The 14,445-nt window shown below is 34.3% G+C and overlaps 1 protein-coding gene across 1 annotated transcript in view; it reads right to left on the bottom strand.

The window, feature by feature from the left end:
• Nucleotides 1–8,643: 8,643 nt before the first annotated feature.
• LOC128859372 (uncharacterized) overlaps nt 8,644–14,445 on the bottom strand; it is a 31,832-nt gene continuing 26,030 nt past the window's right edge. The window contains exons 5-6 of the mRNA XM_054096358.1: nt 10,256–10,332; nt 8,644–10,178 (exon numbers count right to left, since the gene is read on the bottom strand). Of these exons, the coding sequence (XP_053952333.1) occupies nt 9,784–10,178; nt 10,256–10,332 (472 nt within the window). The 3' untranslated portion in view covers nt 8,644–9,783. The remainder of the gene's footprint in view (nt 10,179–10,255; nt 10,333–14,445) is intronic.

Below are 14,445 nucleotides of genomic sequence, written 5' to 3'. Positions count from 1 at the left end.
GCATTTGCAGTAGTGAAGTAAACACGTTGGCCGTTTTCAAGATGAACTGCCAAATGTACAACAACCGGATGTCAGTCATGAATTGAAAATGATAAAATACGCCATACAGCTTCATTCGTACTAATATAGCGCCCCATTTGATAAATTTAATTCAAAGTTCAATGTGTGTACGTGGTTAAAACAAACACATGGTTAACACTCACCAAAAGCAGAGAATGTTAATGCAATGAGAAGGTGCAAATGTTACTGTGAGCTTTTTTTAGTACAATTGAGATTTGAAAGATTTGTAGTAAGGTCATTTAGCACACCGAGTTTATAGACACCTCACTGACTTTTGCCCACACAAAAATTAGAAACACCACACATCTTTCACCTCAACACACAACACATTTCTCACCTCGACATTAAACCAATTAAATTTTTACTATTTTCGTATTTTTGAAATAATAAGCGAATACGTAAAATTTATTACATAATTTTTTTTTTCAATTACATTAAAAAAAAAAAGATTTAAAAAAAAAAATTTATAAAAAAAAGTTTGCGCCGGGAATTGAACTCGAGTCGAACATGTGGCGAGGAAAAATAGGTGGTGCGTTTATTTCTTCGACTGCTTATTTTTTTACCATTTTGTTACTTTTGAAATGATAAGGGGATACATAAAATTTATTACAAATTTTTTTACGATTACATTAAAAAAAAAAAATTTTAAAACGAAAAAAAAAATTTGCGCCGAGAATTGATGGCGAGTCACGTGGGGAGGATAAATACGCAGAGCGTTTATTTCTGCGCCTGCGTTGTGAACCAAGGTTTTGTGCATGCGCGCGACGCGAATAAATTTTAATAAAGTTCTGAAAGTAATTCATGAAGTTTTTCATTACACACATATGTACATAAATGAACGTATACTTTATATGTAAATAAATGATGGTATATGAAATATACATAAGTACATAATATGTATGTACATGTCAATAGGAGGTATTTGCATTCAGAAAAAAAGAACGGTTTAAGATAAATCAACACTTATTTTATATTGTATGTCAATTTATAGTTTATGTATTCGACAGCATTTACATATATATGTATTTATGTACATTTGTATATGAAAAACAATAATGCACAAGCGCAAGAACATCATATCACATATGCAAGTATGTATGCCCAAATAACCTTGACTTATGTATGTACACATGTCATACCACATCACATTCTTACAAGAAATCAAATACACATACGCACTAGTGAACGAGTTTCTTCCTAACAAGTGCAAAAACAATTCTGCTCTATGTATGCATATATACCGACTTTATGTCCTAGCATATATACATACATATTGTACATATATACCTACTTGCCTTCTAAACTTCCTACAAAATAATTGTATTCATATGTTACTACATCCATGCACATTCATACATTCAAGCATACATATACATATGCGCGAGCACAGCGCTCCCTTCTTGCTTCCGTGTACTTTTGTCTTTCACCAGTCGATATTCCTAATATTGTACTTACAAAAACACAATACTTTGATAGACGCAAAAGCAACAGCAAGCACAACGCGATGGCCGCTTTGCCACCACACATTCTAAAATTTTCTAGAACACAACAAAAACACATACCTCACATGCGCATGTCGCCCAAAGCTAAAATCTAAGCCTAGCGACTACAAAAACAAAATACATTCGTAGACGCAGTCGCAGCGGCCATGATTCTATCAGCGACGGCGCTGAACAATTTAGATCAAAAACAAAAAGTTCATTCATAAGTTAGAGCTCATATTTCAATTTCATTCATAAACGAGCCGCCCATATGCCAATTTTCGCGACCATTCGAAAATAGTCAATATTGGAATATTTCGCGTCGAATTGAAATTATTTGCCAATATTTTGTAAGTCTTGAATTTTTGTGATGTCGAGTGGCCGCGGCTCCGTATATATGTATGCACGCTTCTATGTATGTAAATATGTGTTCCAACTGCTCGACAGCCGCAGCTGCTGTGAGTCAAGTGTTCGCAAAAGCTACAGTAATAGGCACAAAAAAACGACAAGTAGTATATGAAAAAGTTCTGGCCAGGACATTTCGATACTAGGGAAAATTTCTAAACCATTATTTTTAGTTCTCGCGTGGTATATAAATACAAAGATAACATATTCCTTTACGTATGTGGTTCTCCGATTGATAAAAAGTGCACAAAAGCATATGCATATTAGCAAAGAAATAAACTTACTGTAAAATAAGAGTGCGGTTTTTTTGTAGGCTACTGTGCAGACATTCAGCCTTCCCATGAAGCACAAAGTGCCAAACATTTAATATTGAAGAAATCACTGAAGCTTCTGCGAGTTGTGTTGATGTGCAGTATTGTTCATAACAAAAGAGACCGATGTCTCAAAATTTGTAACCAAAATTTTTCAATCAATATGTACTTTTTATTTCAAAGCTGTAACACTTAACACTCGACATTAATATAAGTATTCATATACCAAATAATAAATTACACTTCATAAAAAAGGTCTAAAAAGGTATCTAAGTATATTATGGGGCAGTTTTGTTTTCGCTTCATAATTCATAATTTTGGGCACAATGCTGTGCCTTTGAATGCGCGCGGATTCCTTTTTAGCGAATCGTGTGTGAACAACCGCATATGTATTGTAGATATACCGTATTTTCCTGAAGGGTAAGGAGTAGGCGGCCACAGCGAATGGTTGTTGTTCTTTACATGCCCTGTGTCAAGTGTGCGCAGAAGCTTGTGTTCTGGGTTTGTTAGAATGGTGGTAGTTTGTACATATATTTGTATACATATGCGTGTATGCGCGTTTGGCTTTCTGGATGCATCCATGGATATTAGAATATTTTCTCATCAATATGTGTATGTAAGTAGTTCAGATTTGACTGAAGAGATTAAATATAGGAATGCATATTCATATGATTGACTTTATGGCTGTTTTACATATAAATCAATTCAAATGAATAATGTTATATAGAAAATAAATTTCTAAATAACTGGTATTAGAAAAACCTGAATACAGTATTTTAAATCAATTTCAATTAAACCAAATATAAAAAATTAAATAAAAATTTCGAACAAAAAACTGTGCACAGGATTTGAACCTGAGTCAAATATGAGACTATGTACTGCATACACGACACGTCTTTCACGATTGCGCTAATCTACAATTATTAATGATCTTTCCTAAATCACTCATTTATTCGATTCGCAGTTTTATATGCACATATTCTACGTTAGTTGAAAGTTTGTATGCGTAATTATATGAATATGTTGTGTGTATGCGCGTTTGGCTTTCTGGACGGATATTAGAATGATATTTTCTCATCAATATAATTTGGATTTGATGAAATAGATTATAGATATATGTACATATTTTCTGTTTTGATTGATTTATATAAAAGTCAGGTCATATCCAGTATGAACTATTTTATACCGAAAAGAAATTTCCATTTATAAAATACAAAAAAAAACAGTATTTTAAAGAAATTTTAATTAAAATAAACTCAAAAATTTTACCAAACTTTCCTGGTTTGAATTGTAAAAAAAAAATGTGCAAGAAAAAAAATATGACTTCAGGACTTGAACCTGAATTATATACGTGCCAAAAAACAAAACGAATAATTCCGCCGACTTTAGCTTCTGCACCACAAACTAACTGCCGCACGGCCTTCTTAATCGCAAATTTATTCGCTTCGATTTCCTTAGTAGTGTGCCGAAAAATCTTATGAACTTCCTCAGTAGTATGGTAAACGCAGAAAAAATCTGAATTTCTGTCCTAGCGTGGTAAGTAAATATAGAAACCCTCCACTCGCGTCACTCGCGTGGTAAATATCTGCAATTCGCCACTCGTGAGCAAAGTTGAATTTGAAATGACCTTATTATGAATCTACAAATTAGAACTCGAAAAAAGCTCGTTTAACATTTGCTCCTTCTCATTGCATTAACATTCTCTGCCAAAAGTAAGTCTGTTCGCAATGAGAGCACGATATAAAAGAACTCAAAGCACATAAGAGAACTGTCTACTGAATTCCAACGACAGCAAATTAATATTAACATAATACACTTACAACCACAACAGTACAACATAAACGCTCATAAGCGGTTGTGTATTTGTTGTTGTTTTCCCCATACAGGCATTTCGAATGAGAGGAAACCTTTACTCACATAAAATGTCATAACTCTGGAACGGCTACACCGATTTCAATCAAACTTCACACAAACCACCTCAAAGATAGAAAAGAACTCTAAAATTTTTGTGTCAATCGGTTTCGTGGTTCTTGAGTTATAAGATTACCAAGGAAATGTAACTTCTTTTTATATATATACTAGATACCTACTTGCCTTCTAAACTTCCTACAAAATAATTGCATTCATATGTTACTACATCCATGCACGTTCATACATTCATACATATATGCGCGAGCACAGCGCTCCCTTCTTGCTTCCGTGTACTTTTGTCTTTCACCAGTCGATATTCCTAATATTGTACTTACAAAAACACAATACTTTGATAGACGCAAAAGCAACAGCAAGCGCAACGCGATGGCCGCTTTGCCACCACACATTCTAAAATGTTCTAGAACACAAAAAAAACACATACCTCACATGCGCATGTCGCCCAAAGCTAAAATCTAAGCCTAGCGACTACAAAAACAAAATACATTCGTACCCGCAGTAGCAGCGGCCATGATTCTATTAGCGACGGCGCTGAACAATTGAGAACAAAAACCAAAAGTTCATTCATAAGTTCGAGCTCATATTTCAATTTCATTCATAAAACGAGCCGCCCATATGCCAATTTTCGCAACCATTCGAAAATAGTCAATATTGGAATATTTCGCGTGAAATTATTTGCTAATATTTGATAAATCTTGAATTTTTGTCATATCGAGTGGCCGCTGCTCCGTATGTATGTATGCACCCTTATATGTATGTAAATATGTCTTCTAACTGTTCGACAGTCGCGAGTTAATGCGACTTAGATTGAACAATTCCAGCGAATCATATCTTTAAATAAAACATAACAGAGTTAAATTTAAGGCAAATTTATATTATCTCCTTCAAAATATGACCCGTCTGAAGCAGTACACATTTGCCAACGTTTAACCCAGTCCTCCAAACAACCCCGGTAGGCCTACATGGCCTTCAGCTCCTTCGTCGTATTCTCTTTGATCTCTTTGATCGGTGAGATGGCGCGTTATCATCACGCAAAAGCCACATTTCCGGCCGTTTGCAACATACAGCATCTCTCAAAGGCTTCGAAACGGATAAATAATATTCTTTATTGACTGTCTGGACCGATGGAAGGTACTCATGGTGAACTATGCCTTGGCAATCGAAGAAAACAGTCAACATCACCTTCCCGGTTCTTTTTGCTCATAGGGTATACATATCCCATCTTTACACTGACGGACAAGAAGGCGGACGCAGTTGTTGTTTTTTATATGCATTTTGCGTTCGTTGAAGGCTTGTATATATTTATATAATAATATTTTACATATGCGTGTATGCGCGTTTGGCTTTCTGGATGCATCCATGGATATTAGAACATTTTCTCATCAATATGTATATGTAAGTAGTTCAGATTTGACTGAAGAGATTAAATACATACATACATATATGAATGCACATTCATATGCATTGCCTTTACGGCTGTTTTACATATAAATCAATTCAAAAGAAGTATGAATAATTTTATATAGAAAATAAATTTATAAATAACAGGTATTAGAAAAGCTGAATACACTATTTTAAATCAATTCTAATTAAACCAAATATAAAAAATGAAATAAAAATATCGAACAAAGAAAAATACCTAAGGGACTTGAACCTGAGTCAAACATAAGACTATGTACTGCGTACACAACTCGTCTTCCACGATTGCGCTAATCTATAATTACTAACGAACTTTTCTAAATCACTCATTTATTCGATTTGCAGTTTTATATGCACATATTCTGCGTTAGTTGAAAGTTTGTATGTGTAATTATATGCATATGTATGTGTGTGTATGCGTGTTTGGCTTTCTGGACGGATATTAAAATGATATTTTCTCATCAATATAATTTGGATTTGATGAAATAGATTAAATACATATATACCTTCTGCTCAAATATGAACGAGACGTTATCAATAAAACGGTCCGCGGATGACATATGGCAAAAATAAATTTTTTGTTTTTTGGTAGGACACTCGAGCTTGACTTGTCGACAGTAGCACAAAAAACAAACTATGTGACATATCACGCTGAAATTTGCCATGTAAGCTTATAACAGTCCAAAACAAAATTTATTTTTGCCATATGTCATCCGCGGACCGTTTTATTGATAACGTCTCGTTCATATTTGAGCAGAAGGTACATATTTTCTGTTTTGATTGATTTATATAAAAATCAGGTCATATCCAGTATGAACTATTTTATACCGTAAAGAAATTCCCATTTATGAAATACAAAAAAAAACAGTATTTTAAAGAAATTTTAATCAAAATAAACTCAAAAATTTTAGCAAACTTTCCTGGTTTGAATTGTAAAAAAAAATGTGCAAAGAAAAAAATATGACTTCAGGACTTGAACCTGAATTAAATACGTGCCAAAAAACAAAACGAATAATTCCGCCGACTTTAGCTTCTGCACCACAAATTAACTACCACGCGACCTTCTTAATCACAAATTTATTCGCTTCGCTGTGGGCATGAAATAAGTCGATTTCCTTAGTAGTGTGCCGAAAAATCTTATGAAATTCCTCAGTAGTTTGGTAAACGCAGAAAAAATCTGAATTCCTGTCTTAGCGTGGTAAGTAAATATAGAAACCCTCCACTCGCGTCACTCGCGTGGTAAATATCTGCAATTTCCCACTAGTGAGAAAAGTTGAATTTGAAATTACCTTAGTATGAATCTACAAATTAGTACTCGAAAAAAGTTCATTTAAAATTTGCTCCTTCTCATTGCATTAACATTCTCTAAAATTAGTACTCGAAAAAAGCTCATTTAACATTTTCTCCTTCTCATTGCATTAACATTCTCTGCTTCTACAACACTCTTTTTCGTTTTATTAGATAAAATTAAATTTAAAGAAACTAAGCAAGTTCAGGAATTAGATCCCATACATATTCATGTGAAAACTTATGCACATCCTTCTTATTAAAAGTTTTATAAACTCCCATTGATTACGTTTGAAATCCAGCTGATGACCCTCTGAATTATGAACCAGTTTTATACGTATTTTTAAAGTTAATTCAGGAATGAGCTCATTCTTTCGGGTCTCATGTGTACTGCCTTTTCATACTGTTTTCCATATACAACAACCTTCCATCAATCAATGAACATACACATGTATGTGTTATTATACTACAGGCGCGAAACTTATTTCCCTCACACCAATTTGGATTTCGTAGAAAACACTCAACAATAGAACAGTTACATAGAGTAACAAATAAAATATTATCAGAAATTGATAAAAGAAATACATGTGTTGCTGTGTATCTTGATGTAGCGAAAGCTTTCGACAGCGTGTGGCACAAGGGTTTAATATTTAAACTTAAACAGTATCTTCCACTCGACTACTATTTGTTAATGAAAAGCTATTTAGCAAACAGATTCTTTTATGTGAAATATAGAGACAAATACTCTAATATTCAACTCATGGAAGCCGGTGTACCTCAGGGCAGTGTACTAGGGACTGTACTATATGTGCTGTACACAGCTGATATTCCCCTGCCTGCAAGCATCGACATGATAGCAACTTTTGCAGATGACACTGTCCTATTGGCAACTCATAAAACCTTAGAAGCAGCAACAAACAAGTTACAACAGATTTTGAACAAAACACTAACATGGTTTAATGCTTGGGGTATACAAATCAATAGTGGCAAAACAATTCATGTAGTTTATTCCAACAAGAAAGTAAGACACAAGAATCTGACAATAAACCATTCACAAATCCCGATAGACACCAAAGCAAGATACCTTGGAATGACTATTGACTCCAAACTTCTCTGGAAAGAACATATTACGATGAAAAGAAATGAGGTAAAAAACAGATTCCGACAACTATATTGGCTACTTGGCAGGCGCTCGAAACTGTCATTGCCGAATAAAATACTTATATACAAAACTGTGATTGTGCCAATCTGGGCATACGGCATAGAAATCTGGGGTACTGCAAGCAAAAGTTTGTTGATGTAGCAGCAAAAACATTCCCGTACATGTACGTAGAATGCTGCTGAAGTACAGTCCTATAAATCCGGGTCGTTTCGGTCAATTTTTCATTTGCTGGTTGGGACCCCTAACTTAATATTACTTTAAAAATACTTACAAAACAATGCTTAATGTTTGTTTTGTCTTAGAGAATAAAATGTGTGGCAAAAATAAAAAATGTAGAAAAAACTTAGATCAAATAGGCGGACCTCTATGTAGATTAAACATTATTTTATGCTTCCCCCTAAATTTGTTTTATGAGCAAAAAATACGACTTCTATTTTTTTTTAATTTAACGTGCAAAGTGGCGTTCGTAAACTAAATGAGTAAATTTTTAATTATATATACATGCGAAACAACAGTCCTTCCGATTAATTGTCCAATGTAAAACATTAAAACCACACGGTAAAATTAGTTTTTTTAGTATTTTCTTTTTTTGCTTCAATATGGGAAAAGTTACAACAAATAAATTTCTTCGCTCTTCACTTAATACATAATGGTAGATACTAAAATACATAGATACTACTTTTAAGTGTATGAGTACAAATTGTAATTGGTAAATTCTTGTGTGTATGTGTGTGTAACCCGGCAGAGAAAACCTGATGATGTTTTCCTTTCTCGAAAAAAATGCCCGCGAAAATACTGTCCATTTCATATGAAAATGGAACAAGAAAAATGCAAACCTTCCACAAATTATATGTTGAATATAATACAATTTAGCAATTTACTTCCATTTTTGTAATAAAAAATGTTTTCGCACAACTATTCGGTCGAACTTGGTCCACGGATAAATTAAATTTTGTATAGGGTAAAAATGATGCATTTTGCCTGGCAGAGTGCAGAGTGCAATAAAGAGAAAAGAAAACACAATAACTTGGTAAGACGACGTTTACATTTTCGCCAGTGAAGACTGTGTATCAACCACACTGAAACTGATGATACTGTAATGGGCTTTATTCTATTTTTGCGAGAAATTCCAATACTAAACCATGATCAAGGAAATGCAGAATAAGACAATTATTGGAATTTGTTGAAGCTGTTTTAAAATAAAAATCGAAAGTGAATTAGTCATGACTCCGAATTCGCCATAAGGACCCTATCTCGGGGCTACTAGTTTTTCTCTAGGATATATAAGCATTGAGATAATGAATACATACATACATTCATTTGAAAACACTTGTATGCATTTTACTTCATCTAAATGTAAACTAATTATAGAACGCCCTTACTTACACGTGCCACATACATGTACAAGTTCAACTACTTCTAACTTAACAGAGTCATACTATAATTTTACTTATGCACTATTTTCTCGGTGTTTATTTTACGGGTTGTTGTGATCGTCTTCTTCGGAAATTTATTGAAGTTCGGATTGATTTTATTTTACAAATATCATATAATTACGAGAAGGTTAAAGTCAATTCCTGTTAAAAGACTAAATCGCTATCGTGCTTAACTTTTAGTTTAAATATTGCATATGTTACCTCTCTAATCGTTTAATACATGATTTTAATTCATTTGCCTTATTAAACTTAATTGAAAACGAAATCTTTGCAAACCACACTGTTCCAAGTCATTAAACAAATGCAAATTGAGAATGTGGACATTTTCGGGGCGTCCCCAAAGTAAGTCGCAACCACTTGCCTCGGCAGGACGGTACTGTCAGTGCTCGCCACCGTGTAGTTCTTCCCGGCACGCCTTCACCCCGACAACGAACGTTAACCGAAGCTCTCCTGTTATTATCACGAGCTACCGAGTGTCTGGAAGTCTCAGGCGTTGTACCCAATACCAATGGTGCTGGACCATAATCACCGCCTTCAAAACTATTTGTGTCCAGCTGATATTCTTGGCTATATAAATTGCCTCCGATAACTGTTGTAGAGTTTTTCGGGATTGCATTTTTTTCATCGCTCTGTAAATTTATTTTGATGAAGGTTTCCCGGGTATTGCAACGGATTGCTATCCGATCACCTATAAGCACAAACGTTTTTGCCATACAACAGTAAAATATTTATTTTTAGTGGAGCAATGCAAATTAATAAAATCACCTTCCGTAAGTAAATTGTAGGGTAACAATTTGTGGCATTCCTTCGCTGTTTTAACCACTTCAAATTCAATGCAATACCTGTAACAATATTATATATTTTATTTATTAAATTAAATTTATAATGATGTTTATTTATAATGATGTCGAAGTTTTGAGTTGAGTTGTGATTGTTTAAGAAGGATGATCTAAGTCTGTCGGTTTCTCCACATTCGGCATTCGAGGAGATGTGATGGGTGAGAATGTATTACGTTTGTGTGACCAAGGCAAAGGCACGAGAAAACAAAAAAAAAATAATTTTCCAATTGTAGTTGGATATATGGTAGGTGTATTATTTGTGTTTATGATTGAGTAGTGGTGATGTTGAATGTGTGGACTCTCCCTTCCAGTGCTGGAAAGTCTGATTCAGATAAAATGTTGTTTATTGGAGTGGTAAAGAAGTAAAAATATAATAAAAGTATTTGTATGTGTTTTAATATTCCAGCCATGTAACACCCCATTTACACACGGAGACATCTGGAATGGAGAGACTGGAAATTCTCTTTTCATGTCTCATTCGCGGACACACGGGCAAAATTGTTTTCGGCGACATTTTGACATTTAATACTTTAGCATCGTCTGGTTCGGATGTATTCTAGCACGCGCTTACATGTAAAGCAGAGAGCGTTCGACAACAGTTTCTTAAATATATGAATGAAAAATGCAAACTGGTTAAATAATAAATAATTTGTTGTTTTTTTTATTGAAATATATTTATAAATTCTTATACTTGAATAAAAAAAATTAAATTAAAAATACTTCATATGTAAATAATTAACTTAAAATTAAACTGAGTATCTAGAAATGCAGGGAAAAATTAGAAATCAACATAAACATGTCCCATAACTATTTTAAATTATACTACTTTACTAGCAAAAATAATTGTGCATTTCCCAAGCAGCGTTCGTATGTTTGTCATCGTTGTTATCTTCCGTTTGTATGAAAACCAACACATAACTTAGAACTTTCTTCCACAAAAGAAAAAAACGAATGAAGCAACTGTCAAAAATTGGAAAGATTGGAAATACGAATAAGAAGAGCAAAACGTGTCGCCGAGTACGGGAGACAAAATCCCTTCTCTCTTCCCCGACCGTCCTTCGCCGCGGAACAAAATGTTTCCCTTCCAGATGTCTCCTCGTGTAAATCGGGTCGAAGGGAAACATTTTGTTCGGGGGTGAAGGACGGCCGCGGAAGAGAGAAGGGAATTTGTCTCCTGTACTGGCGACACGCTTTGTGCTTCTTATTCGTATTTCCAATCTTAAAGCAATTTTTAACAGTTGCTTCATTCGTTTTCTTCTTTCGTGGAAGAAAGTTCTAAGTTATGTGTTGGTTTTCAAGCAAACGGAAGATAACAACGATGACAAACATACGAACGCTGCTTGGGAAATGCACAATTATTTTTGCTAGTAAAGTAGTATAATTTAAAATAGTTATGGGACATGTTTATGTTGATTTCTAATTTTTCCCTGCATTTCTAGATACTCAGTTTAATTTTAAGTTAATTATTTACATATGAAGTATTTTTAATTTAATTTTTTTTATTCAAGTATAAGAATTTATAAATATATTTCAATAAAAAAAAACAACAAATTATTTATTATTTAACCAGTTTGCATTTTTCATTCATATATTTAAGAAACTGTTGTCGAACGCTCTCTGCTTTACATGTAAGCGCGTGCTAGAATACATCCGAACCAGACGATGCTAAAGTATTAAATGTCAAAATGTCGCCGAAAACAATTTTGCCCGTGTGTCCGCGAATGAGACATGAAAAGAGAATTTCCAGTGTCTCCCTTCCAGATGTCTCCTCGTGTAAATCGGGTCTTCCAGAGGAGACATCGTGTAAATGGGCACTAAACAGTACGAAAATGAGACTTTTTATTTGCTGCGTCCTGTTCATTTATGCATCCATCCTCACCTTTTTTGACAGAAACGGAGATTGTATCACCCGATTTACACACGCAGACATCTGGAAGGGAGACACTGGAAATTCTCTTTTCATGTCTCATTCGCGGCCACACGGGCAAAATTGTTTTCGGCAACATTTTGACATTTAATGCTTTAGCATCGTCTGGTTCGGATGTATTCTCGCACGCGCTTACATGTAAAGCGGAAAACGTTCGTCAACAATTTCTTAAATATATGAATGAAAAATGCAAACTGGTTAAATAATAAATAATTTGTTGTTTTTTTATTTAAATATATTTATAAATTATTGCACTTGAATAAAAAAAATTAAATTAAAAATCTTTCATACATAAATAATTAACTTAAAATTAACTTGAGTATCTAGAAATACGGGGAAAATTAGAATTCAACGTAAAAATGCCCCATAATATATTTTAAATTATACTACTTTACTAGCAAAAATAATCGTGCATTTCCCAAGCAGTGTTCGGATGTTTGTCATCTTTGTTATCTTCCGTTTGCTTGAAAACCAACACATAACTCAGAACCTTCTCCCACAAAAGGAGAAAACAAATGAAGCAACTGTCAAAAATTGCTTTAAGATTGGAAATACGAATAAGAAGCACAAAGCGTGTCGCCAGTACAGGAGACAAATTCCCTTCTCTCTTCCGCGGCCGTCCTTCACCCCCGAACAAAATGTTTCCCTTCCAGTTGTCTCCTCGTGTAAATGGGCACTATTTACTCTTTCTTACTCAATTGAACACAGGCATACATACATTCAAACACACATACGTATGTATACAATTTATACTCGTGAGGAAAATTATTGCCTCTGCACTCGTGTCCTTCTAGTAAATTTTTATGATTATTTTATATTACGGACAGGCAATTAACGGATGTTTCATTCATTTTTGAACGTGTGCATGAGATAGGAGAGCATTGATATTGTGCCGATGATACCATTTTTTCCATTGCTTGCTTTTTTGATTTACAAACATGGCTTTCGTAAATTTTAACACACAATCTGAGATCAGTATATAACATCACCAGATCCAATTAGCATAAAGATTAGAGTCAGCCTTTTAGAGAGTTTTTTGGACTAAAATATAGCCTCTATGAGTAAATAGCTGTTTGGATAGGATTTTGTGTTGGATGGAGAAATTGAGAAAAAAAAAACGGTATGAGCACATACGTAAGAGACAAAGTGAAGTAAAGCTCGCAGACATGCGAAATGCAAGCAAACTGTAAAAAAGTGGAAAATACATGCAGAAAATATTAAATATACTTGAACCTGTGTTTAAAAAATATAAGCGGCCCTTACAAAACACCAAAACAATAATAATAATCCTGAAACTATTTATTTAAATTTACTTTTGTTTATTACATTTAATACCACACAAAACTTGTTTTTCTAAGTTAAATTTTTAGAAGTTAGTTTTTTACTATTGTGTGAAAATAAATACATTGAATGTTGATTCAAACGCATTTTTACTAAGCTTGTTCATATAACATATAATTTGGTTGTTATTATTGTATGAGATCATCAATTATTGCCATATTGCTGGTACGATGTAGCCACCGATCGATATCGTCTATCTTATCTAACGTAAATCCCAGAAAACATGTTACTTCGACAGGTTGGGGGCGATGACTTCATTCGGAGAACGAGAGTTTAGGAAGGTGGTAAGCGAATCCCGATGAAAGTCGTTCAATGCCCATCTATATATTGTCTGGTTCAGTAGTTCTGTTCGGTCCTAGATTTCGTTAGTCTAATTATAAGCGATTCCTCCTCCTCGCCTAGGAGGTCGCTCAGCGTGCAGCAAGTACCTCCTTAACCGGGAGAGTAGCAGTCTCGCTCTGGAAATGTTTTATGGGAGACTTAAGGAGGCGTCCCGTGGTTGTACTGATGGCAGCATTCTGACAGGTTTGGAGCTTACTCTACTGCGAATCACTAGTACCAGATGACCAGATAGGCGGTACATAATGCAGAACCGGCCGGCCAATTGCTTTAAATGCCACCAGCAACATTCATTTTCTTGTCAAAAATGCGCTTGGTGGTTTGCCATTATCTATTGAGTTGAGATAATAAAAAATAAATGTCTTCCACTACACGATGTTTTGTGTTCACTATGGGCTTCGAATCCGAACTCATCGCATGGTAGTGCCCTACTCAGCTATGGCGGCCACTTCCTTTTTAGTTGCACTCCCAATAAAAAATACATTTTAAATAAAAATACATATTTTCAA

The sequence above is a fragment of the Anastrepha ludens genome, chromosome 3, assembly GCF_028408465.1.
Source record: "Anastrepha ludens isolate Willacy chromosome 3, idAnaLude1.1, whole genome shotgun sequence".
NCBI lineage: Eukaryota > Metazoa > Arthropoda > Insecta > Diptera > Tephritidae > Anastrepha > Anastrepha ludens.
Note: the sequence above shows the minus strand (reverse complement) of the source record. Positions and strands in the feature narration are given on the sequence as shown.